At 34.5% G+C, this 23,571-nt stretch overlaps 1 protein-coding gene across 9 annotated transcripts in view; it reads left to right on the top strand.

Moving 5' to 3' along the window:
• DMD (dystrophin) overlaps positions 1-23,571 on the top strand; it is a 2,109,452-nt gene that overhangs the window by 628,477 nt on the left and 1,457,404 nt on the right. For all 9 annotated transcript variants that reach the window (XM_012756891.3, XM_012756894.3, XM_012756895.3 and 6 more), the window contains 2 exons: positions 16,921-17,109; positions 17,777-17,958. In XM_012756891.3, coding sequence (XP_012612345.1) covers positions 16,921-17,109; positions 17,777-17,958 — 371 coding nt within the window. The remainder of the gene's footprint in view (positions 1-16,920; positions 17,110-17,776; positions 17,959-23,571) is intronic.

The raw sequence follows: 23,571 nt of genomic DNA, 5'->3' as shown, positions 1-23,571 counted from the left end.
AAGAATATAAGAACTGATTCCACTAGAGAGTATCTTGAAAATATAATGAAACTTTGTTTTAAACATAGTACTGATTATCTCATTATGTGACCAAAAATGTATTTTTATTCATTCTGTTTCTTTCCATCCCTATTTTCTAAAGTAAGGAAGAAAGTTAAAATATACCAATAGGCATGTTCTAAATTTAGAAATATGTTCCAAGTATGATTATATACTGACGATAATTCCAGTGATATTGTTGCTACATATTTTATAGTATTCATATTTTTGTGTGCTGGTTTAAACATTTAAATATATGAGTAAATTTTAGTGCATTGTGCTAATGAAACTCATGGTAGTTTATTTTTAATCTTCATAGGGACAAGTTATCTATTGAAAATGCAGAAATTGTACACCAAAGCCAATCATATTATAAACATATAAAATTTGTCAGCGAAGCATCTAGGGATAAAAAAGACTGGATGAATCAAAGAATTCTATCAATAATTCTGTGGGTGTGTAGACACCTATAATGATCATATTCACATAAAATATGGCACACTATCATATTTTGATTTTTAAATGTAGTTTTATAAATGTAGCTATCTCTGGGAAATATTTCTTCCACTTGAGTTATTAAAAAATGTCTGGCAACATAGTCAATATTACAGGTTTTTGTGAGACAGATACTGAATTTAGTTCCCATCTTTGCTTTTTATTAGCTCTGTGACCTTGGGCAAGTTTCTAACCTTTATGAACTAGGTTTCCTCACTGTAAAATATAGACAATAATCATCTCTTATGTTGTAAAGTTAAATTAGATGATCTAGTGGAGTGCTTACACCATACTGTACAAATAGTAAACAATGTGTTATACGTCTGTTCTGATTGTAAATTCTATGGGAGTTTATAGCGTGAATAAACATTATAAATGAGAGCATAGTCTACACATTGTAGAACACCTATTGAGGAGGTACACATGATGAACTTAGGTTCTATAAGAACACATTATGTATCTCTTCATAGTCTTATTTCATTTAAGAATTAAGAAAGATATTTTATCTTTTTTTTTTTTTCTGAGACAAAGTCTCGCTTTGTTGCCCAGGTTAGAGTGAGTGCTGTGGCGTCAGCCTAGCTCATAGCAACCTCAAACTCCTGGGCTCAAGCAATCCTACTGCCTCAGCCTCCCGAGTAGCTGGGACTGCAGGCATGCGCCACCATGCCTGGCTAATTTTTTCTATATATATTAGTTGGCCAATTAATTTCTTTCTATTTTTTATAGTAGAGACGGGGTCTCACTCTTGTTCAGGCTGGTTTCGAACTCCTGACCTCGAGCAACCCACCTGCCTCAGCCTCCCAGAGTGCTAGGATTATAGACGTGAGCCACCGTGCCTGGCCTATCAATTTTTAATATACAGGTTTTCAGATCAGCTCAAATAGTATATGATAATTCATGTCCTCGAGAAAAAAATCAAAGATCCTCAATAGGGTATGGTAATAGCAGGCCTCTTATTTACTGGCATCCTTGGTGGTCTTGATGCATTTTTATATATATGAATCATTAGGTGGGTTTATAGATTATATTAAGTAGTAGAATACTTAAAATGTTCCCCAAGAAATAGACAGTGGCCTAGAATTTTTTTTAGCTACATGGAAATGTTCTAGACATCTCATGGCAATGTAGTTGAAACGATGGAGTTATTCCCCCCCCCCAAAAAAAAGTCAAGGGTTGTAAAAAATGCTGAATATTTTGGGGTTGGTAAGTGGCTATGAACACTACGTTATTTCTCAAATTGTTTCCAAAAGCATTTCATCATAAGTATGTCAATTATAAAATCTTATATATCTATAAAAAAACTTGAAAAAAATTCAAATCTGTTTAAATGTAGGTATAATGTTTCAGTGAGGTTTTTAACCCATAATATAAATATAAATCAGTATACAATACTTTAAATCGTATACTTTCTGTGTCAATCTCACTTAGGGCTCTCTTTTGTTTTTCTACTCCTGTTTCCATTGCCTCATTTTATAATATACACATATCCATATATATCCTTTAATCTTTTAATATTAATATCTTCCCCAAATCAAGAGTGATTCCTCTTATCACTTATCACCCAGACTTTGAAGTCTTTTTAATTGAAGATATGAGAAAAAAAAGTTAGTATAACAAGAAATGGAAACTTGTTGAAAGGTTTCATACTTTTATTTCTGTCAAATGCAAGAGACTTGAATGCACTCTTCTCAGTTCTCTGTACCTTAAGATCCAAAGCTTTAATTGTCCAAGGGACCCTGAGATATAAACCCCGAAGCATGGTCTGCCCATTATTGGAGCCAATAATAAAATTGAAGTACTTCCCATTGCCTTTAGCTACTCTCTGCATGGATCTTCTGGTCTGCCTTTACCAGTAGGGCAGAGAAATTTTTATTACATTCCTTGAGGCAGAGGACACAATTTGCAGCTGATAATGAAAGCTACCAGAGTCTTCCCAGGGCTTAATACCATTAGCACTTTCATTACAAATGGCAAGCTCTAAAGTCCTTAAACAAAGGATTTCTTTCCTGGAAGAGAATAGGGAGATCCACACTGCACTGAGTAAGGCAGCAAGTGCAATAAACAGAGGTGGGGTGTTCTATCTTTTCTCTGCTCTGTCATGGAAAGATGCTATGACTCTGGCCTAATTTCCTTAGGAAAAAATGTCCTAATATTAATATAAAGTAAGTTGGAATATTGTCACATGGCATGTGCTAGGAAATTCATTATTTTATTTAACAAGTATCTAGTATATTCTCTTGTCTTTCAAATAGTCAACAAAATAAACCAACTTTCTACTCTCATGGAGCTTCCATTTAATCCTTCCATGATGATTTTTCTGAAGACTATACTACACCATTGTTTAGGAACAAGAAAAGGAGACAAAAGTATGTAAAATAATTAAGCGATAACTCACAGGATTTAGTGATATATGTGAAAAGGGATGAGATAATCCAAGTAGCCGATGTACATTAAAGAGGTAGAAATAGCGAGTGTTTTAGGGAAAATTTACCTGTTTGGCAAAGATTTGTTATATTAATGGAATATTTTTTTCCAACTAAAATCTAATTGAACTAACCTTTCCTTAGTTCTTACTTCTTACTTCTTTATTCTAGGTTGCACTAAGTAAGAACAAAGAGGCAATGGAAGTGATTTTATAAAGGTTGCATGTGAAGGGGTAATGCCAAATGTTAATAAAAATTTTGCCTATATTATTTCTGAGCCTTACATGTACCTTCTAAGTTAGTATGATCATATTCATTTTCAAGTATGTACCAAGAATATGTGATTAAATAATTTTGCCAACCACACACTGCCTGAATTCTGGAGCCTGAATTTGACCTCAGGTTTATTTTACTCCAAAGTGAGAGAGACTTAAAAGTTTCCTGAGTTCAGGCACTGGTTCCATGCACCACGATGCCTTTGGGACATTGTTATGTACAGGGATGAAAGTGGGGCAGGGGAGGACAGTGTGACTTTAGAGAAGGCTGGCTTGGACATGTGATAGAGGGGGAAAGTGACTCATTAGGGTCAGAGAGGAAGGGGTTAGTGAGAGGAGATAATCAGTGGTTGGAAGTTCTTAAATAAGTGCAGAGGAACTAGACTAAATATGAAAAACAATTAGATTATCAGGAGATGGAAAGCTACAGTCAGAGAATCAACATAGATTTGCTATGACATAGATTTGTCAATAAAACTTTATTGGAAAACATCCATGTTTATTGACTTATGTATTGCTTACAGCTGTTTTTGTGCTACAATTTACAGTGACAGAGCTGAATAGGTACAAGTGGCCTGTAGTGTCCTGCAAAACTGAAGATATTTATTATCTGGCCCTTTATAGAAAAAGTTTAAGGATTAAGGATTCTTGAATTATATAATAGGAATAATAAGATTTTCCAACAAAATATGAAGTGGAAAGGCCAAAATTAGTGGAAGTGATGATGTTTGTATATTTTGAGGAGACTACTGTGATGATTTCTAATTTATTTAAATATAGACTTGTAGAACAGATGACTACATAGCTAAGAATACTAGAAATGATGATTCCTAAAATAAAGCAAAATTTATAAAATGACCATTTGGAAATACATAGTGGTCAGTTTTCCTTCATAGCTCACTATTGAATAGTTTATATATATATTGTAATAAACTCTATAGACTGTAATCATTTTGGGGGATATTATTTAAGTAGCAGTATATTTCAATCTGGGTAATAATGAGTTTCCATGATATATGCATATTCTGTTTTGAAAACATTTGATAAGTGAAAACCATTTGCCTACAGTAGTTTACTTCTGAATTATTTTAATTTTATTTAATAAAAATATCATCCAGTGAGTCAAATTTTTTAAAATAGTCAAATAGGACTGGTTAAAATTAGTAAGACTCAATATTTTTGCATTAGGCCTATTGGAAAGTAGATATATTTGTTAAATTTAGGATTGAGGAAAGTAACATTAAGAATTTATTTTGTCGGAGCCGGGCGTGGTGGCTCACGCCTGTAATCCTAGCACTTTTGGAGGCCGAGGCGGGTGGATTGCTCAAGGTCAGGAGTTCGAAACCAGCCTGAGCGAGACCCCGTCTCTACCAAAAATAGAAATAAATTAATTGACCTAAAAAAAAATAATAAATAAATAAATAAATAAATAAAAATAAAATTAAATTAAAAAAAGAATTTATTTTGTCTTCTAAGATATTTTGTAACTATCTTAAAGTTACTTTTACAAAAATATCTGATTTTTTAATTACCAACGTGTATGAATGCCAACAAAATACTGACTTTTAAAATTATTGAAATATACCCAAACCAATATAGTGTGTTCATATTTCTTCTGTAAAATTTATGGATTTCATAATGTTCTGTCACCCCTTCAGAATGACAAGAAGGAATAGAGGTTTACTAATGGAGAATCCCATTTTTCTTCCCACACCTCATAGCTATAACTTCGGTTTCCTCATCTTGGAAGTAGGGCCCTTTTATAGGATAGCTGTGAGAACTATATGAAATAATGTGTGTAAAGAAATTACTAGGCTGGACATCTGTTATGAGCTACATAATAAATTTCTGAGAAAGTTGCTTTACACAGGGGTTTATTGATGTTTACCAAAAATTTCATCATAAGCTATGTTAAATTAAAAGACAAATCATTTATATTAGGTTATTGTTCTATGTAATTTTCCTAAATTTTCTATTATTTTCTCTCTGAATTTCTGTTGGTTTAGGAGAGTTTGTCATAGCAATTCTTCTGCTTCTTCCTTATTAATTTTATGAGAAGGATTCTATTACTTTGTGGATTATAATGGCCAAGACCAAAATTCTCAGGAGAAGGGCAACAAAAAAGGAAATAAAGGAATAAAAGATATAATAATTTAGAAAGTAAATGTATACCCATGATATAAAGGGTAGAATTAGAAAAATTAGAGAAAGAAAAGTAAACATATACACATATATATGTTGTTCTATGTATGCAAATACACACACACACACACACACACATATATATATATGAATTGTCAAAGGGAATATTAGGAAGAGTGCATATTATAAAACATGAATATTTTATACCATGATATTCCTTTTTTATGACATGACCACTGATTAAAACATATTTTATATGAAACCTTAAGTTGGAAGCACTAATGACTTTTAATAAGAAATTAAAATTACCTACCCAAAATAACTTTAATCAGCAAGTATTTATTAATTGTCTTTGTGCCATGTCTTCTATTAAGGATGGAGGCAGAGTCTCTGCCCTCCTGCAACATAAAGGCTAGTGTAATAAATAAAGATATATGGATTAAAACATGATGAAGCAAAATGAACTTCAACCTTCATTAGATTGTGTTTTGGAGAGGGGGGGTGTATATTATGAGAGAGACATTTGATTTTATAGTAGAAAGTTTACTTTAAAATCACATATAAGCTTCTACAAATGCATATTTTGTATAGTAAAATCTCAGCTGCTAGGAACTTACAGTATGTTAGTATATTAGATGGTTGTAGGTCTTGTGGCAGTAGCAAAGAAACAATGATGGATTAACTAAGAAGCGAGTGTATTTCTTTTTCAGAGTTATTGCTCTTAAACTCCATCTAGGTGGGGATGATCAAGGCCTTGTGAGGAAAGCTCTGCTCATCTAGGGAGCTAACCTTCTTTGCCTAGTTGTTCCATCATCCCCTAGGATGCGTCCTTCATCCCCATGACCAGGGACAGCTTGCTACCTCCATGTCTGTATTGCAGCCTCTGGAAAGGAGGAAAAGGCAAATGGGAAAGTGTATCCATTCCCTTTTAGGTCTTAATTATGCAGTTACATATATCCTGGCCTACTGACCAGTCATTGGGCACATACCACACACAAGGAAAAGTAGGAGCTGTAATTAACATTCTGGATAGTGAAATTGTACCCTAAACTTTCTACTACTATATAGAAAGTAGAGAAGGAGAGCTAATGAAGGACTAGCAGTATTTGCAGGGGCCAGTTCTTTCCAGGAATCAAGATTAAAACTTTTGGTTCTAAAATATTTTGTTTAATAGGCTTTTGAATGAGATGATTAAAAAAAAGTACACCCATTTGAATGTTTATAGCAGCACAAATCACAATTGCAAAGATGTGGAAACTGGGTTTGTCAAAAATCGTGGATTAGGGATGACCTCCTGGCTCTCTGCTCTCAGAGTGGATGTGAAGAAAACACTGCCTAAATCACTCTAGTGGGAAGTTCTCCCACAGGATTAGCTTCACAGAATTGCAGGGATAATTAAAATTTGGTATATGCTCACAATGGAATATTACTCAATTCTAAGAAACGACAGTGAGCTAGCACCGTTCATGCTATCCTGGATTAAGCTTAAGCCCATTATCCAAAAGGAGGCAACACAAGATCTGGAAAATGGACTACACATCTACTCGCCATCAAATTGGTACTGACTGATTAAAACTATGGTGCTCAAATGTTGGTAGTGTTCACCAGGGATTAGGGGGGAAGACCCACATCTTAGGGATGTGGCGAGCATTGTGGGGGGAAAGGGAATACCTCTAACCCATTTTAGGGAGAGGCAAAAATATACAATGTAACCAAAATGTCAAAAAAACTCACTTTTATGGGGTGGTAGACTGGTGGAAGTGGGGAGGGGGATAAGGGTGTATACTTACATCATGGGTGTGGTGCGCACCATTTGGGGGTTGGACACTCTTGAAGCTCTGGCATGCTGGGGGGGTGGCAGGGGCAATATATGTAATCCTAACAATATTTGTACCCCCATAATACAATGAAATAAAAGGAAAAAAGAAACAAACAAACAAAAAAGATGTGGAAACAACCCAAGTGCCCTTCAATACATGAGTAGATTAATAAAATGTGGTATATGTATACCATGGAGTACTATTCAGCTATAAGAAACAATAGTGATATAGCACATCTTGTATTTTCCTGGATAGAGCTGGCATCCATTCTACTAAGTGAAGTATATCAAGAATGGAAAAGCAAGCTCCACATGTACTCACCAGCAAATTGGTTTCACTGATCAACACCTAAGTGCACATATAGAAATGACATTTATCGGGCATCAGGAAGATGGGGGGGTGTGTATACATACATAATGAGTGCTATGCGCACCGTCTGGGGGATAGACTTCCATGAAACTCTGACTTGAGGAGGGTTGTAAGGGCAATATATGTAACCTTAACATTTGTACCCCCATAATATGCTGAAATAAAAAATAATAAAAAGATAATTTAAATAGTACACTAAAAATTAAATAAATAAAAGGAAAAAATACACTCATATACATACACACACAAATATACACACACACATACATATGATATTCATTTTTGTCTTCTTAAACAGAGCATCCCAAGCACAATATAGCATTTCTGTGAGAGATTTTGTAATAGGGAGAAATGTCAAATTTGCTGACATTAAGCATCAAAGGCAAATGATAGAATTACTAGAAGTATAGAGTATGAATGGTGAACTTGGCCCATTCCTTCCTTTAGAAAGTGTTGGTTAGCTTTAAATTTTCTTTAGCTTCTTCTGACTTTTAAAAGAGGGTTTGTACTACCACCTGGTCTATATCCCATATCTGTCTTCCTGGTTTCCCTTTCTTTAGTGTGATAGTGTCTGTGCCTTGCATGCATACATTTGAACTTGACATTTGGTTTCAGACTCATGGACATAACAGAGTCCAGGTATTTTCTTAGTAGCTTCAAAACCATTGACTCTAAATTTGTGGAAATGAAGAAAAGAAACAAGTATATACAGTTTGATTTAGTTTTTAAGAATTTACATTAGGATATTTTGTGAAGGTGCTATTTCTTAGACTCTGAATTCATTTTATTAATTAAAAGAGATATATCAAATTGTGGTAAAGACGTGTCTTCTGGAATCCAAACCACCTAGTTTTAAATCTCAGAACCACCAATTACCTTTGTGACTTTTCATAAGTTACTAAATATTTCTGTCCCCATTTCCTTATCCTACTATTTTCTGTCATCCTGATCTGTCTTGGTGAGAAATGAGATAATGTGATTAGCAAATTGACTGACACTAAGTGCTCAATAAATAACGGCAGCTGTTGTTATTGCTATTTTATATGTAGTTGTTGTTGTGATTGTTATTTTAATGTTGCCGTAATAGCAGCCATAATTTTTGTCTGAATCCTCATTAGGGCTTTATTTTGAACTGGATTTTAGGTACTAGCAATATTTTAAAAAGTACCTATTGAATGGTGTCACTAGATGACTGTCATGTATAGTGTGGCATGATGGATTAATTTCTCATAAATCACTTCTGTAATCATTTTTCATACTTTGAATAATACCCTGGTTTACATGTTATATCTCTGAGAAAACACAATAGAAATGTGGCAAGAATATTTCCAGATAATAATCCTGGTTCCTCTGAACTGCTCTTCTGTCATTTAATAAAAGAACCACTTGGTTATCCCTCTGTAATCCTTTAGCTCTGAAATAATCTTTTACTGAGGGATAAAAAGATTATAGAATATACCAAAAAATTCACCATGCATGTATTGACTTAGTCTCTACACAAAAGAAGTATGATACATTTAAATGAACTAGGAATGATAAAATTTTCAAATGTTCTTGAAGCATTTATACATTTAAAGACAATAAAATTATTTTTATCCAGGATAAAATTTGTATCACATTTTAAGGCTGAATTTGGGGAAATTGCCAAAATAGATCAGTTTCATCAGTGATATAAATGTACTCAGTGATAGACTGTGCCCTCTCAAAATGTCCCAGCTATTTTTCTGAGAGCTTTGTGGTTTGCTGGATTGCTAGTTTCACTACCTATATGTAGCCACTTGATGACTTATCTCAGTTTGAATTGCCAAAATCATGCTTCCAAAAATACACACAGCTCATTCAACTGTTTCCTCATAAAAATCAGTTGCCATTTCAATGAACATTGGCCCCTAAACACAAGCATTACAGAGCATTTCTTGGGATCTAGAATGTGCTTAGAATTTTGTATGCATTATCTCATCTAAGCTTTCCAGCAATTCTATGTACATACATTTTTATTTTTATTGTTTTATAGATGGGGAAACTGAGATGCAGGCGGTTAATACCTTACTCAAGATCAGGCAGATAGTATGCTGTATTTTTAAAATGTATTTGTGCGTGGAGTTGTATCAAGGCTATTGCTATGCAATTTATTAGGAAGGACAATTTCTAGTCATAGAAAGTCTATGACTAGAAATTTCCGCAACTAGAAACTGTCACTAGAAATAAGTTTCCAGAGGTTTTCCTGGAAATTGTAGAACTAAGAGAGATAGTTGTTTATTTTCCCTCATTGTTTTACTTTTCTTTTCTCTATTCCTCCACCTTTATGTATGAGCAATGTCTTCAAGGAATATAGGTGACAATTTCTAATATTCCCTCACACTAAAGGGCAATAATTAAGCCTCCAAAGTGTGTGGATACCGTTGGATAAATTTGAGTGTTCTCAATTTTGAAAATAACCAGAATTGTTTTATCCATTTACTGTTATGCCTCTCATCATAATCATTATTTGCCTAATGTACTGCAGAGAAACATAAACTACTGTGATAAAGACAAAAATTAAAATAGGATTGAAGTATAGGAAAAAAATTAGTTCCAGTTGATGATACTGGCATGTCTATTTATGAGATAATCAGTGTCTATCTTTATTATGTATAGATATTCTGTAAATAGCAAAGATCAAGTTTTCTAGAAAATATCCTTTGATGCTATGACATGTATGAACCGCCTGCAAGCTGAGGTGCAATATGAAATTCCATGATGATAAAAATATATTTTGGGGTGCTGAAACTGAAAACATAACCCTCTCTATATATCTTTCCTTATTTCCAAATTCTCTGTTTAAAGACAGTTTTATTTTAAAATGTATTTTATTCTGAAGATTATTGAAAATGTACAAATGTAGAATTCAAGCAAATTTCTTCTGTCATGATTTTAGCTAGTCTTAAATTCTACGACCATCTTTAATTTGTTTCATGAACAACAGCGGAAAAAATTCCCCAATTTTAATCTCAACTCAGAACATATATACATATACATATACTTAGACATACATATATATACACATCTGAAACAAACATTCAGAGAACAATACTAATCCTTTGTATAAGTAACACAGATTGATATTTTGTATTCTGTCTAGTTTGAAAATATTCCTGGCTATAACCCACTAAAATCATGGATCATGACTTACAATTTGAAAAACAATAGTCTAGATGAAGAAAGAATTACTGAGAGTCCAGATGACAATTTCGATCATAATTTATATATGTAGTTGAATATATATGTAGTATATTTGAACTTATGGATATAAATGATAACTTAGTTATTTATAAATTATATATATCTTATTCATGTTTGAAGTTAGCTTTAATAAGGCTATCTTTAAAAAGTTTTTGTTTTATGAATATCCTCAGAGGAAACATTTAGATTCGGAATTTATGAGTACTAGACATTATGTCTTTGAATATAAAGTTACGCCTTTTAAAATTTTCTCCAGAAATTTAAGCCTATGTAAATATCAGTAAATCATAAAGTGTTTAATGTTTTCATTCAAATTGTGTGCTGGTCAAAGATACTGTTGTGTTACTTGAGTACCAGTGTTGTTTATAGTTTATCATTTGGGGAAGATTATTTCAACCCAAGATTGTTGATAATTTTTAAGAACCCTTAAATAGGATCTAGGTTAAGGTTCAGGTTTCAAAATGCGCTGACTTAAAGAATTCATGTTTGCTCATAGGTATTTGGGTCACTTATTTTCTATTATACAATAATTGTCTGACTGCTGAAATTTGGATAGTGACTTAAGACGGTAACCTTGGCTCTTTGAGATATCTCCAAATTACTTTCCACAGGGATGGAGGAAGGGCAAGCTTGTAACCCTGGCTTGGGCGAGGCAAAGGCATTATATGTAACCAAAATGTTTGTACCCCCATACTATTCTGAAATAAAAAAAGAAGGTAACCATGGGATAGGTTATGTTTCAAAATGGTTCTTATGTATACAGGAATCTAATAATAATTGTATACAGCTTTAACATTCTTTACTGGGTACTTATACAAGGTTAGGCAATCTGTCAAGCATTTTATACACTCTCTTTTAATTCTTACACTCTTATTAGGGAAGTATTATTGTCCCCATTTTACATATGAGGAAACTAAGGTTTATGTGGGGCTAAGTAATTTTCCCAGGGTCACAAGACATCATGTCAGAGTAAAGACATAAACACCAACTGTATGTCTCTATAGCCCTGGATTTAACAACCACATTCTACTGCACATAATACATCTCTCATCTCCTCTCACTTCTAACCTGGAAAAGGCAAAATGTGCAGGACTAGATTGTACTTTTTTTATACCTATACATAAGGCTGGCTACATTATGTCTGGGGCCCAGTTGAAAAGGAAATTCAGAGCCTCCTGTTCAAAAAGCAGGAAAAAAAAGTGCTGTTAAAATTACTAAAATATGAAGTTGTTATTCCACATGCTCTCTCTTGACTTGCCATGCTGTCTTTATTTGCTATTTAACATCATACTAAATAAAGAAAATTAAAATTTTAAAGTATTAACATAAATTTTACTGTTATATTGTGCAATTCCAGTTGTAAATGCAAATATAAGAGCATTTAACTCATGCAGAGTCGCCATCATTACATAATTCATATCTTGGAGGTAGTACATACATATGTATTTCATTCTTACCAGAATGTGGAAACACTGAACTAACTCAGCTGTTTTTATTTCACTTCTTGCTCTGCTCACATTCGACCAATACTCTACCTTCAGCTTACTAATGAGTAAAGAAGGACTGAAATGAAAAGGAACTATAGGTTGCCCTATCTTTCTCTTTCTTTTGATATCATCAATTTTAGCATAAGTGGTCTGCTATTACAGGAATATAACATGAATAAGAAAGAATATGGTTATTTGATTTTTTCTTACTGATTTTCATGAGTTCTAAGTATATTCTAGTTATCAGCCCTTTATCGGATACGTAGGATGCAAAAATTTTCTCCCATTCTGTAGGTTGTCTGTTTACTTTCATGACTGTTTTTTGGCTGTGCAGAAGCTTTGTAGTTTCATCATGTCCCATTTATTTATTTTTGTTGCTGCTTTGATTGCCTTTGGGGACTTCTTCATAAACTCTTTGCCTAGGCCGATGTCTAGGAGAGTGTTTCCAACATTTTCCTCTAGAATTCTAATAGTTTCATACCTTAGGTTTAAGTCTGTTATCCAGCGTGAGTTGATTTTTGTGAGAGGTGAAAGGTGTGACAGAAACTTTTCTAAAGAAGACAGAAGAATGGCCAACAAACATGAAAAAATGCTCATCATCTCTAATCATCAGGGAAATGCAAATCAAAACTACAATGAGATATCACTTAACTCCAGTGAGAATGGCCTTTATCAAAAAGTCTCCAAATAACAAATGCTGGCGTGGATGTGGAGAGAGAGGAACACTCCTACACTGCTGGTGGGACTGCAAACTAGTTCAACCTCTGTGGAAAACAATATGGAGATACCTTAAAGCGATACAAGTGAATATACCATTTGATCCAGCAATCCCATTGCTGGGCATCTACCCAAATGATCCAGTGACACTCTACAAAAAAGACACCTGCACTCGAATGTTTATAGCAGCACAATTCATAATTGCAAGGCTGTGGAAACAGCCCAAGTGCCCATCAATCCAAGAATGGATTAATAAAATGTGGTATATGTATACCATGGAGTACTATTCAGCTCTAAGAAACAATGATGATATAGCACATCTTATATTTTCCTGGTTAGAGCTGGAACCCATACTACTAAGTGAAGTATCCCAAGAATGGGAAAACAAGCACCACATATACTCACCAGCAAACTGGTATTAACTGAGTAGCACCTAAGTGGACACATAGGTTCTACAGTAATAGGGTATTGGGGAGGGGGGAGGGGAGAGGGGGGCGGGTATATACATACATAATGAGTGACATGTCCACCATCTGAGGGATGGTCATGCTGGAAACTCAGACTTGTGGGGGGAGGGGGGAAAGGGCATTTATTGAAACCTTAAAATCTGTACCCCCATAATATGCCGAAAAAAAAAAAAAAAAAGAATATGGTAGAGTTTGTTGGCCATAGGTGTTTTCTTAGAATTGCCTTCTTTCTGCATTTGAAGCAAGGTCTGGTTCAAACAGAAAGTTTGACCTACTGGGGCTATTAACCCTTTGGACTCAGATGTCGAGTGTGACTCGACACAGTTAGCATTGGTAGCAGCTCGTATGTGGAGCCACACTCGACACGTAGTTTCACCATGGGGGAAAAGGGGATTTTTGTCTATTTTTCCAGTATCTTTTCTTGTTTTCATTAGCATGAAAAGACAAGTAAAATTTAAATGCAGAGATGGTACACTAACTTCCAGGGGTGGATTACTATCCACTAACTTAGGGCAATATTTAGATGGGAAGCTCCATGTAATCACACCTCACTCTAACAAAAAACACAAAGATTGTGCTGTTTGTTCTAACAGAAAAATCAAAAGAGGAAGAAGAGAGACGATTTATATTTGTGAATCATGTGAATGTAAACCAGGTCTTCATGTGGGTGAATGTTTCAAAAAATATCACACCATGAAAAATTATAGAGATTAAAATTACTCTTTGAATGTATCAATAATTTGAAATATTAAAAAAAATCCAAATAAATAAGTTTGTATGAAAAGAAACTCCAGTTTTTTTTTTGTTTTTTTTTTTTTTTTTGAGACAGAGTCTCGCTTTCTTGCCTAGGCTAGAGTGAGTGCCGTGGCGTCAGCCTAGCTCACAGCAACCTCAAACTCCTGGGCTCAAGCGATCCTCCTGCCTCAGCCTCCCGAGTAGCTGGGACTACAGGCACGAGCCACCATGCCCGGCTGATTTTTTTATATTATATATATTAGTTGGCCAATTAATTTCTTTCTGTTTTTATGGTAGAGACGGGGTCTCGCTCAGGCTGGTTTTGAACTCCTGACCTTGAGCAATCCGCCCGCCTCGGCCTCCCAGAGTGCTAGGATTACAGGCGTGAGCCACCGCGCCCGGCCTCCAGTTTTTTATTCTACTGCTGTGCTTTGTAAAATCTGGGTTATTTAAAAAATTAAACTCCGAGTAGAATAAAGGAATCGAGAAAAAAGCAAGCGAGTGCAAAGGGTTAATGCCCTCATTTACTCAGTCATAGACATACCTCTGTTACCTCATCCTCTTTGAGTCTTGCTAAAGTCTTGCTAATATTGTAAATCCACTAGAATTCTGTGCTCATAGGGCATTGAAAACACTATATGCAAAAGGGGCAGGTGTATATATTGCACCTATCTCCTCTGCTCATTTGCACACTTCAGTGTCCCACTGGATTTCATTTATAAAACCCAAGTTCAAAGATAAAATTATTAAGAATTTCAGGATGGCAGCAGCAGATAAAAGAAGCAGGGGTTCCTTCTGAGCTCATGGCCCTCCACCTACACACATCCCTCAGCTGACCTTTTTGTTACTTTTCTCCTTAATGCCAACTTTGCTATTTATTATTAATAGTATTTAGAGATAGAGAGAAGGGATGTATCATGGAAATTGTTCTAACACCTATGACTTTCAGAAATTCCCTTGCCCTGGAGGTGGGGGCCAGGAGAGGGTCCTGTGGGAATAGCCCTCTCAGGGCACTTATGCTTAGTTTGAAATACTAGAGTTGGGAAATTTTGACTTACCAGGATGGCCATTTTTCACCAGTTCTCTATAAACTGGAAAAGAGTGCATCGTTTGATGAAAAGATCACATCAACAACTACCGTTATGCTGTATCATCTTAAAGGATTTAACAGTTGGGAAAATTCACAATATTAATGTTTCAAAATTGGAGTATTTATCGGGAGAACACCAACAAGTTGGTCCTTGCAGCTCAGTGGGTTAAAGCCAAGCATTGAGGAAGACTGGGAATGCAAGTCAGACATATCAAGGGAGAAGCATCAACGGTTGGGGTTTCTCTAGACAAGATTGTGAAATCCCTCAAGTAGCTTCTGGTTATTCTGCACTGTCTTTTGTTTCATTTTCAAAACTCTGTTTGTTATGGCCTAGTGCTTGCTTGAAATATTTGGGATGCACACCAGATTCCTCTCCAAATATTTCTCCAATAATTTTGGGCTCTGTTCAAGTCTATAAACAGCCTGTGTCTCTTACCACAGTACAAACCCCCTTGAGTATTGTCCTTCTCAGGATTTTTGAAGCCCAGCAACCTACTATGAGTGTACTGGACCTAAAGAAAAACTTATGCAGATGTTTTTTTTTTACTCAAATTTTTGCCCTCGATGATTGCTCTAAGGTTAAACCAGTAGACACATAGGATATTCCAAGACATCGCTCCTGTCACTTGATAGTATGGATCCCATAGTGTCTGAATCTCTGCAAACATACAGCAAAGTTCAGAGGTCAATATTGCACCATGTAAATTACCCTGTCTCTGTTACTTGACTTCAGGTGGTGAAAAGTTGTGGCCATGCACAGCACTCTAGCTGCTCCAGAGGAATTCTTTTTCATCAGATTTTTCCAGTCAATCTCTTTGTTTACTCTTATATGCCTTTGAGCTAGATAATAATTTAAGAGTGGTGAGACCAATTTTGTGATGACCTCTTAGCAATATCTTGATAGGTGGCTGGGATCTTCTCTTTAAAGTTATGGGCACTTAGCTTTAGGATCATAGTAGAAATTCCAAGACAACCATTTGGAATCTCAGTATCCTACTAATTAAATTGGGTAGAAAATACTTTACAATTTACTTCACGTAAGATAATGTCTTGGTGTTTAAACCACGGCCTTCTGTAAGTAAAGACTAATTTATATATTTATATTTCTTTATACTGTTAGGAATTTTAAATGTTACTTTCACCCCTCCCATTTTTGTCTTACTGATACCTTTACTGGTCTATCTGTAAACTTTCAGAAATATTTTATTATCTAGGATCTCTCAGGAAGAGATGTTTTCTTTAATGCCATTGTGAAAGTATATAAATATGATTCCAATAATGTATATGTAAAGGATTATAAATATGAATTGAAAAAAGTTAACCTATGGATGAATTTCATAGCATTTAAAATGCAACATGAAAAGACGACATATTAATTCACTCTTTATAGTATTCCAGAAGAGCTTTAATAAAATATTAATTTGGTGTGGATTTGGACTGCTGTTTGAGAATTTATGTGTGTATTTGTGGGGATTTTAAAATGCAGCTTCACTATCACATGTGTCTGCTGTTCACATCTCTAATAATGCAAGTGGATGTTTCTAGAATTTAAAATATTTGATTCGATTTATCATTTAATGTACTGGAACAGTCTGCAAAGACACTAATTGTAAAATACCCAATTTATTTTATTGTTCAGCATTTGGAAGCTTCTGAAGAAAAGTCATTTGGCAGTTCATTGATGGAGACTGAAGTAAACCTGGACCGTTACCAAACAGCTTTAGAAGAAGTACTCTCATGGCTTCTTTCTGCTGAGGACACACTGCAAGCACAGGGAGAGATTTCTAATGATGTAGAAGAAGTGAAAGAACAATTTCATACTCATGAGGTAAACCAAAACATTGATTTATGAAACTAAGCACATGACTTGTCATAATGGGCAAGTCTTTGTTTTTTCAATTCTCTATTAGATCTTTGTATTTTGGAAATTTATTTTTTTATTTTGAGATGGAAACAATTGTCCATGTGCTTGGGATTTCAAAAGCCAGATTTTGAAGTTCTCCTTTGGAGAACAGCCCTAGAAAGTGTTTGCCAATGACTATACAGGAATATGAAAGTCCAGCTTCCTTCTCTTGTGTCAAGGTAATACTGAGGAATAGCTTACATTCCTGAGTACTTCTGTGGATGGGGCTGAACTACCTTCAGTGGAGGACTTTTCCTGAGATAACATACTTGTTTGGCTTCCCTCCTTTCTCTTTTTCCCATTATTTTAACTTTCTTATAGATACTCCTGGAAGCTCTTCCTTAATAAATTAATTATACTGAAATCCTTATCTCAGGGTCTGCTTCTGCAGAAGGTGACCTAAGATAATTTTCCTTAATTCATATTAAAAATGGTATTGAGTTTTCTTTTAAAAAAATGAAAATACTTTTACTGGGAATATAAATCTAAATAGGTTACAAGTTTAAAATTGCAAAAAAATAAATGAATAGAATCCAAAACCAAAATGATTTACCTAAAGTTCTAATTACAGTTGTTAATTTTTCACTGTCAGGGATACATGATGGATTTGACAGCCCACCAGGGACGGGTTGGCCACATTCTACAATTGGGAAGTCAACTGATTGGAACAGGGAAATTATCAGAAGATGAAGAAGCTGAAGTACAAGAACAAATGAATCTCCTGAATTCAAGATGGGAATGCCTCAGGGTAGCTAGCATGGAAAAACAAAGCAAGTAAGTCTATTTATTTGTAATTAAGAAAAATAGCCAATTTTAGAATTGTACTATTATTTTGGTGCAGATTAATGGTTAAGGCAGGATTCTCAGTTTGTTACTAAAGCATGTAGCTTTTTCTTCAGGGGACACTATGGTTGGGTTTTCATGTCAATAACATTTTAGTTTTCACTTTTGTAACTGAAGTAGAGATGTTGTATAGGTAGACTGTTATCTACAGATACAGAGTTGCCTAAATTTTTTTATAGTTAATGTTTTCCAGTTTTTCTACAAAATTTACAATGTGACTATAGAAGGCATGGAAGCATACACAGGAAACCATGTACATAAAATGACCTATTAGCTACAGTGGATAGGAAACTTCTCTTCTAAACAAAAAGCCCTCAAAAATATTAAAGAGTTACTCATCTGTTTATGGAAATCCTCTTGGAAAAAAAAATTACCCAACAGTTTTTGGAAATCCTTATTTAAATATATAGTATGGCTATGAGTTATTTTAGGAATATATATATTGACAATCAAAAAAGAGTTTTTGAGACCTTTCTGAAAATAGTGTATTGTTTATAAGGGTAACAAGCAGATCTCATATTCTGGATGTGTTGCTTTGATTTATATTGTTAGGTGTGTGTATTCATGTAGAGACTATCAAGACAAGATAGATTTATTTTTAAATGAAAAGAAATGAAGTGCCAACTATGGATTTGAATACATTAAGCTAAAGAAATTGTCCAAGTGCCTTAAGTTTACTTAGTTATTATTTATGAAGATTAAAAGCTTTAAAATCGTACCAAAAAACTCATTAGATATGCTAGGAGGATTGCTATTCCAGCACTAAATTATAGTTTGACAATAGGGAGGGGAAAAACACATTTTTAAGTTCATGTCTTTTGAAAGAATAAATAAGGCACATATAAGATATATGTGTATTCCAAGCCAGGAGATACCAGTCTGTCCATTTTGACATTTTTGTCCTTCTATGATTATTGAGATGATTGTGAGTAACCCTAGAGGTGAGAGTTACAATAACTATAACTACTGAGTCTGGCCTCCACCAGTCCTTACAGGTCAACTAATTTACTCCACCCATTTATCATCATAAATCATAAGATATAAGCTGCCTACTTGTGGCGATATGCCAATATTCTTCAGATTACAACTTCTATTTGCAGTGATCTGTGAAACTTAACTAAAGCAACATCAAACAAAATTGGAAAGTTTTGAAAATCCAGCCTCCTCTTTTACTGACCTCTCCATAATAGCACCACTGTCTTCTCCTTTGTGCACTCTATTTTCCATTCCCTTCTAGAAGCTAAATGCCCCTATTGTTGCTGCATTCACTTATTTCAATGGGACTAACAATATGGCATTAACTATTTATACTAATCAATTACTTAATTGCAGTTTGATATTGAATTGCAAGAAAGTATGAATTCAATCTGTAATTAAAATTCAAGTCTTTCATGCCTCACTTGAAGCACCATAAGAAAGTTCAAGTCTTTTATCTATTATTACAATATTTCAATGTTCATTCAAAAAATCTTCTTATTAAAGGGATATCTACAATTAAATGACAGATGGCAAACAATGTATACACACGCATGCATACACATACTTGTGTGTGTGTAAGCTTGATTTTCTTACCCTCATCCCCACTGAAGGATGGGGATGCTAAAATGACAACATTACTACTTAGCTAAAATTGACATAAAAATTAGTTTGTCCTTACGGAAGATTTGGGGACTTTGGTTTGTGTTGAAGCTTTTTGAATTATTATCAAGAAGGAAAGGATAACCTTTTAGCTGTCATAGTGTTTTGCTAAAACATCTTACGGAGTTTTTAAAATGAGACATTATATGGAACCACTTACAGCAATAGTCTTTTCTGGATAATTTCTTGAAAAACAAATACACAAAGTATTATTTAAGCGAAGTAAATACAAAAATATTTTGAGAGTTTATAAATAACAGTGAGTCTTCCACACCACTTTCACTAACTTTGTGTGTGTTCATGCATAAAACCTATTAAATTCTAAATGAGATAAGCTGTTATGCAAACTTTGCTGGACCTGATTTTTGACAGATTTTATGGGAGGAAACCAAAAGCTGATTATGACAAAAGGATGTTGTCAGTACTTAAAAAATAATAATTCTAGGTTTTATTTAATGTTCTAAATAAATTGCAACCTGTTCAGTTTCCATTTTCATGATTATATTGATGATTGGCTTCAATTTGGAGCATTTGTTATTTTTGTCAAACATATGATAACTTTGGAGCAGTAAATTGCTAGCAAACAAAAATGGATTAGTTCATGCTTTTCATCTTCTTCCCAAAGACAGGCTTTGGATACATCTAGTCAGAAGCCATCATCTCTGTCTAAGCCTAGGTTTTGTGATGAGAAATAATAACTAACATTTGTGTAGCCATATTATGTATACCCCAAGCCATGCCAGAATTCTTAAGTTGATATCTTATAACAAAAGTAAAAAATTGGCCGGGCGCGGTGGCTCAAGCCTGTAATCCTAGCACTCTGGGAGGCCGAGGCGGGCGGATTGCTCGAGGTCAGGAGTTCGAAACCAGCCTGAGCAAGAGCAAGACCCCGTCTCTACTATAAATAGAAAGAAATTAATTGGCCAACTAATATATATATATAAAAATTAGCCGGGCTTGGTGGCGTATGCCTGTAGTCCCAGCTACTCGGGAGGCTGAGGCAGCAGGATTGCTTGAGCCCAGGAGTTTGAGGTTGCTGTGAGCTAGGCTGACGCCACGGCACTCACTCTAGCCTGTGCAACAAAGCGAGACTCTGTCTCAAAAAAAAAAAAAAAAAAAAAAAAAGTAAAAAATTTATTGTACATACAGATAAGCTTATACTAAAATCTATGAATACTTACACTTAGCAATTGTAAGTATCATCTACCATTATATTTACTAGAAACCATCTAACTATATTTGATATATATTTATTGTGATTGAGATTGTATATATCTTTATTTACAAATATGAACAAATATTAATGGAGTGCCTCAAGTTATCAGATACAGTTAAAAGCACCAGGAACACAGTAATGATCAAAAGACATATGGTCTCAGATCTCATGAAGCTTATATTCTACGGATGCTGACAGCTAATAAAAAAAGAACACAGGAAAAATATCAGATTAGATAGGAATATATTTTCTGACGATTAAAAGGTAATGTGATAGAGAATTTTTGAGGGGCTATTTTAGACTTTGTGATCCAGGAAGGATGTTCAAGGATGGTCCCATTCAGTTTGAGATTTGGATGACAAGAAGGAACCACTATTTGCAGATCAGGATGAAGGGTATTTCAGGCAGTGGGAACAGCTAATGCAAAGGCCCTAAAATAATGACAGTTTGGCTTGGTGCAGGAACTAAATGGCCAGCAGAACTGGAGAGTTACAGATTGAAAAGTTTGATGGCTGAAGTAAGAAATGGGGTTGAAATATAGGCAGAGGTCTGATCACATATGGCAGTGTCAGTCGAGGTAAAAGTAAAGGCTTTTAGTTTTAGACCATCTGCAATAAAAAGCCATCAGATTTTGAGTAGGGGATAGACAACGTAAGAACATCTTTCAATAAGACCACTGGAAGAAAAGAGGACTATATAACTATTTGGCCAGCACAATTGTCCAGGTAAGAGATGCTAGTGTCTCAGACCAGCTGGTGGTTGTGATCAGAATGTACTCCAGTACCTTAGCCAAGTAGTCAATTTTAAAACCAATTAGTCTTTATTATATTTTAGTTCCTTTTTTGCCTTTTTAATAGGCAAAATTCCTTTTACTTTGGAAATAAACATCCTCGCCTTGTGCATACAGACACTACCTTTATATACAAGTTGCTTCCAGGAAATACTATTTATCCCATTAACAACTATTAAACAAAACAAGAAATTTAAAAAATATAGAGGTTACAACATACCCTCATTTCCACCTTACAAAATCTACTCCAATTTACCTAAGGGATAAGGTCTCACTTTCTCAAACACTTATGTGAGCCGGGGTAATATACTTTTCCACTATGATCCTCACTTTACTGCTTCATAAAACAGCAACAATTCCATGTGTCTGGTACACCTCTAAAAGATGTTGACTGAGGTAGTGTATTAAAAGAAGTAGTTTGTGAATGCAAAATTATTACAAAATGTACAGAAAATCATCATTATAAATAATGATGACTTGCCATGGGTTATTTTAACCTTACCATATTGCTTTGCCTCATATATATATTTTTACCTTTTTTTCCTCCAGCTTTTTCTAATGTCTCAGTTATTTTTTTTCAGAGGATAGGTTTGTGGGTCTTTTCAATGCACTAAGGGAGCATGAGCAGGGTGATTAAAATTACATCTGAAGTTACTTATTCACAGTTAAAACATTTAAAAACATGCTTACAGAGAAATGTCAGTAAAAAAAAAGATAAGCATACAGTTTCATCTCCCTTCTTTCTAACTCCCTTTTCATTCTGTTCTCATATAATTATTTTCTTTCTAATTTCTTTCCTTTCTAATTCTGGTATTTTCATGAACATGAATTTTATAAAGTGAAAGCTAATATAATAAAGAGATTTGTTAGGACATCTTCAGGCATGAACTAGTTTGGCACCACTGAGCTGATATCAGTCAATTACAAATCTTTAACAATGTTTATGAGATTGAAATGAGAGCACTAAGTGCCACTGGTTTCATAATTAAAATAAAATAATTAAAACAAGACAATGTCTGTTGATATGCCCAAGTTAGAAACGCTTAAGAAGATTAAGCTAAAAGATTTTTATTTTGTTTTGTTTTATTTTGTTTTATGCTTTGGAATACCCTTGGGGTGGTAGGAGGTGAGGGAGATAAAAAGACAAAACTTCCAACTGTGGAAGTACAAGAAGACAACTGGCATAGGGATAACACAAGATTTCCTTCTCTATGAATAAACTAATTAATTTGATTGAAAAATGCAACCTACAGAGAGCAAAAGAGATTTACTGACATTTCTACAAGGACTCATAAAGATAAGCACAGCAAGTTCCATCAACTTCTCTGATAATTGTGGTTAGGACATGCAGACAGAAACTAAAACCCTTGTGATGATAAGGGCGAAAAATGAAAGCAAGTCAGTAAGAAGGCCAAGTGAAGTTGTGTTCTGGTTTATATCAGCAGGAAGAGATATGAATAGTATCTGGGTAGAAACACAAGCCATAACAGGGGGAAATAATTGTGAATCACCATCAACACTTTGACTGGAGAGAAAAATATGTCTAACAAATCTGGCTCATCTTATTTTTTTTTCCAAATGTCTGTTCCAATCTTGAAATGAGATAGCATATGTGCCAGTGGATAGAGCAAAGGAGGTGCTGAACAAATGGGTGTGTTGTTTTCTACCAAATGAAGTTACTAACGTATCACATATGTGAATATATGAATGAATGGATGAACAATGGAATTAAACTCTTCAGGTAGTTCTAGTCTTTGAATCGAACCTGTTGCAGTGAACATTTTGAAGATGCACAATCTCAAACTCCTACTTGTGATTTTTATCTCACAGTATGATAAACCTGTTGATTTTTTTTTTACTTCTTACAATAATTTTAAAGTAATAATTCCTTGCGGATCAA

This window comes from Microcebus murinus, chromosome X (assembly GCF_040939455.1).
Source record: "Microcebus murinus isolate Inina chromosome X, M.murinus_Inina_mat1.0, whole genome shotgun sequence".
In the NCBI taxonomy this organism is placed as follows: Eukaryota; Metazoa; Chordata; class Mammalia; order Primates; family Cheirogaleidae; genus Microcebus; species Microcebus murinus.
Note: the sequence above shows the minus strand (reverse complement) of the source record. Positions and strands in the feature narration are given on the sequence as shown.